Source organism: Coptis chinensis, chromosome 9, assembly GCF_015680905.1.
Source record: "Coptis chinensis isolate HL-2020 chromosome 9, ASM1568090v1, whole genome shotgun sequence".
NCBI classification, from domain to species: Eukaryota; Viridiplantae; Streptophyta; class Magnoliopsida; order Ranunculales; family Ranunculaceae; genus Coptis; species Coptis chinensis.
This window is the reverse complement of record NC_141464.1, coordinates 48,617,702-48,622,325: the sequence shown is the minus strand read 5'-3', so window position 1 is coordinate 48,622,325 and position 4,624 is coordinate 48,617,702. Positions and strand designations below refer to the sequence as shown.

The 4,624-nt window shown below is 39.7% G+C and overlaps 1 protein-coding gene across 1 annotated transcript; it reads right to left on the bottom strand.

Annotated features, from left to right (window-relative positions):
* Window positions 1-3,406: 3,406 nt before the first annotated feature.
* LOC147476423 (uncharacterized) lies at window positions 3,407-4,399 on the bottom strand. The gene has a single exon (XM_086585724.1). The coding sequence runs from the start codon at window positions 4,397-4,399 to the stop codon at window positions 3,407-3,409; it is 993 nt and encodes a 330-aa protein (XP_086441850.1).
* Window positions 4,400-4,624: the final 225 nt, after the last annotated feature.

Below are 4,624 nucleotides of genomic sequence, written 5' to 3'. Positions count from 1 at the left end.
ATAATGCCTAAATATGTAATATTGTTTATTGCTCTTATAAACCCACGTAATACATCACAATGACTAAGAATCCAAGATCTACAGTACAATCTAGAGGAGGGTATAATATGTATTTCTAATAATAGGCAATGTAAGAAAGGCATAGACATAAGCCGGCTTACCTTTAACGACGCTACAAAAGCACTTCAGGGTATACAATGTTGGTGGTGCAATTGGATGAATCCGGTGGTAGTATGACAGTAATTCTTTTTGAAGACGTGCACCTAGATAGTGCGACATAGAGATGGCCATGACTGAATGCTGGGGTCTCTAAGTTGATGCCGACATACTTGACTGACTGTCCTTGAGACTTGTTGATTGTCATTGCAAAGGCCAGTCTCATGGGAAATTGTCGTCTCGACATTTGAAACAGCATTTCAGTTGTTGATGGCATTAGGGATATCCTCGGAATAAATATAGTATTTCCAGCCTTGGTTCCAGTTATGATCATTGCTTCCAGTACTTTACTTTCGCAGTGTAATACAATTAGAAGGGTTCCATTTCAAAGCCCATCTCTTGGGGCAATATTCCTAAGCAACATTATAGGGCATCCTGTTTTCAGTTAAACGATTAAAAAAGCGGCAAGCTTGAGGGATCTAGGGAATTTAAAAACTCGCTAGGGTATGTGGATCCATTGTTTTGAGGGATTGTAACATCATCGACAACTTTATCTGCAGCTAAGTAAGAAATCTCTTGCCAGGGGAACAAATTCAGGGCAGCTCCGTTAACGATGCTAACATCATCATTTCGAAAGCGTATTGTTTTTTCGGATGGTTCTTTCAGTCAAAATAAATTGGTGTTGCCGTCCCCATTCACATTCAAATCTGGATAAACCCATATTTTCCCACTAGAAATTTTGAAATAAGATCCCCTATGTCGAATCTAATATTTTCCCACTAGAAGATTCACAACCTATACCTCTTTGGCAACTCAAAATATTTATGTATATCTAAACGATTATTCATAATAAAATTATTTGACCTAAAAAAAATTAAAGAGAAATTTGAGTCGAGAACCTTTTTTTTTAATCTTTAATTTTTATGATGTTTTTATTTGTAAAGTACCTTGATCAAGTAATCTCTGAAGCTTTTTTTATTATATGACCAAATGATTATTAGGCTCGACATCTCCAACCTCATGTTATGAACCAAGTGCAAGACTAGTAACCTAATTGCGTGTGTCCATAGGTTGAACTTGGGATCTTCTCACCGATGCTCCGACCTAATTGCTCTCTGCAACCTTTTGGTATAATAGGCAACGTTTGCCTGAAATCTCCACCTAGAACCATAGTAATTCCTCCGAAAGGCTTTGAATTTTCTCGAATATCCCTTAGTGCTCTTCCAACGGCTTCGATGCAGTGTCTATGCTGCATGGGGACTTCATCCCAAATAATTAAGCTAACTTCCTTGAAAAGATCAGCATGTATAGAGTTTTTTGAAAACCCACAGAAGGTGTTGTCCATAATATCCGATGAGCGACAAAAAAGTTGAGTGTGCGGTCCGCCACCAGCCTTGGTTCAAATGCATTGGCGCTATGTTATTCCCGATGATGCAACATTGATGACAATATGGCCTTGACTACGGCAAGTAGCAGAAATTGTGTTGTAAACGAACGTTTTTCCTGTCCCCGCTGCACCATTTAGGAAGAAAGTCTTTCCCATATTGTTTTTCACTGAATCTGTTATCTCGATGTGGGCATGAAGTCGTTTAGCATTCAAGCGTTCCACATTTGCATTTGCCTTTTGTTTAAGACCTTCGTACTGCAATTCCCTCTGCTCCCAAATAAGTCTGTTCCCACTAGGGGTGGGAATTTGGCCCTAACGACCCTAACCCGGCCCTGACCGACCCGACCCTAAGCCCTATAAAGCCCTCACAACTAAAGCCCTCACAGAGTTTAGGGCCGGGCCGGCCCGGCCCTAATGCCTTCTAGGGGCATGGGCTAGGGCTAAGATTCTAAAACATAGGCCCGACCCCTAACTAAGTTCCCACCAAGCCCTAACCGCCTTGTTTCATACTTTCACTATAAATACACATACCATAATTGTCCAACTCTTTGTTAAATATTTTCAATTAAAATAACATTGTCCTTTGTAATTTATCACTTACACCCAAGGGTACTTCCAATAACTTGTTTTATATAACAAAAACTTGTCAACTTAGCAGCCATGAAGAACAATGAGCACTAGCCTAATAAAAAATAAGACTTTATTCCTTTGATCATCAAGTCAAAGTCCATAACTTATTATTCTCAATTTCTTTTCTCACTTATTTCTTATAAATTATATTTTTATTCACATCCAAGCCAAGTCTAAAACTAAAGGTTTCCTTCCACACCATTAAAGCAAAATACAGAGCAGACATTTGTAACATAGAAACCAAAAAACACCCTTTGTCAGAAAAATGACATTTGTAATCTCAAACCTTTCTCCATCACTTGTTCAAAAGCCAATATTTTCATTTCCATATACAAAGCTTGAATCACTTTTAAATTAGAAGAAAGGTAATATTATATTTGTTTGAATCTATTATAGAAATAATTTATGATATTACAAATAGTTTAACAACTTTCATGACCCTTAACCAAAACTATTATGTTTCTTCTTTATATCTATTACTTCTTCCTTTAAAATGATAATATAATTATTTGTTTATGTATTTCAATGTTAAATGTAATTTTAGTGAGGTTTGAGTACAAGGAAGAACAAATTCCGAACTCTCGATGTACTTCAGTTCATTAGATTGTGGATGTGCATTTTAAATTTTTGGACTTATACAGGATTATTACTAGATTGGTTGGACTTTGAGTTTGTAGATTATTGTACATTTTTGTAATATAAATGAGTTTTAAAACTGATGTAGTAAAAAAAAAGAAAATATATAGGCCCGGCCCTAAAGCCCGACCATAAAGCCCTTAAAGAGGGCTAGGGTCAGGGTCAGGGCTTGAAATTTAGACTTGTGACCCGGCCCGACCCGGCCCTATGCTGACTTTAGGGCCGGGCCGACCCAGCCCTAATATCTAAAGGGCTTTAAATGTTTAGGGCCGGGATAGCCCGACCCGGCCCATTGCCCACCCCTAGTTCCCACCTAGCTGGTCCCAATCTTTTTTTTGGTTTTGGCATGTCTGGGAAATTAGATAAAGTCTTACCTGCTTCGAAAAGCAACTTGTTAATTAGGAGCAAACCATAGTTAGCTATTTCCTTTTTAGTCGGACTCTGGTTGTTGAACTTGGTACGTGTCATGTGAGCCAGATCATCACAAATATGCGTAGAAAATTCATTCCATAGTGTTGCAGGACTGGTTGGAGAACATTCCAAAAGGATTACACTAAACAATCTACGCAGTTGGTAGCCGGTCTTCATCACCGACGCCTATTGTAGACATTCTCTCCACTTGTCGTCGGATTCGAGAAGGCCACGTGCAACACATGCTACTTTGAACGTGTCATGCTCAAAGCCGTCAACCGTATGAAGATCTTCAAATGATGTTGGTCCTCTAACAGCAGTTAGAAGCAAGCGAAGGTAGAAGCGCTCTCCGGCATTTGGATTTGCAAAGTACATTCTCCCAATAGCATAACCGTGGTCCCTTAGTTTCCAAATCTTTTTATCTCTTTTCCAGACATAATACTGTGGGAACTCCTGGTAAGTATATCTACGGGCACCCGGATCTTCGGCACAACATTTGAAGAAAGCCGTTAGAGTTGTTCTCTGATTTCTTGCTCTTGCGAGAATTGTAGCCCTTGACTCCTTTACATTGTAAACAACTCGATGCATCCCTTCCAAATGAACTGCCAGCCTTTCAATGTGTGGTAACTCTTTGTGCAGAGGGAACTCGAGAAGATGCCATGTAGCTTCGGGTAGCCCTACATACCGTGCATCAATGTACTGTTTGATCTCGTCATCAGTACCAACAATAACCATAGTTGCCCTATCATGCCCTTTGTAAATGTATTTGTGAATGTATTTAACTGCACGAACCGATGCATAGACTTCAACATTTATATGGTAGTTGAACATCTCTGGTAAGTGGGGGTTGTAGGGGACGACATCTCGGTTATCAACTTTGCAGTCCCGCACCTCGTATTCGTTCCCAGTATTGCGTCGTCGGTAAACTGGATATCCAACTTGATCCATTGTAGTTTCATCTGTAAAAGTGCATGGGTAATGTTTTGTACATCGACCATTCTCCATGCAGGGGGCCTTTGGGTTTTTAGGTCCACATGGCCCGTGTACCATACACCTCTTCACTGTCTCAAAAAGATTAGGTTCCGAGATAGGGTTTGGGAACTCCGTGGAAACAATCTTATCGACTTGTTTGGCGTTACGGATCTTATCAGGTTGCTTGAGGAAGATGAGTGCATGCATGTGTGGCAATCCTCGTTTTTGGAACTCGATAGTATAGACGGATGTAGCTTTTTCGCCAAACACGCCGTTTTTTTTTAATCTCTTCCATTATTGTTTTCCTTTTCAATTTGAATACACGGGCAACCACCTCAGGTCTATTAGACGCAGTTTGGTGTGGCTTGAGAGCTTTTATGATTTCTGGCCAATTCGGATTTGTTGTTGCTGTTAGGAATACATCTGGGTGTT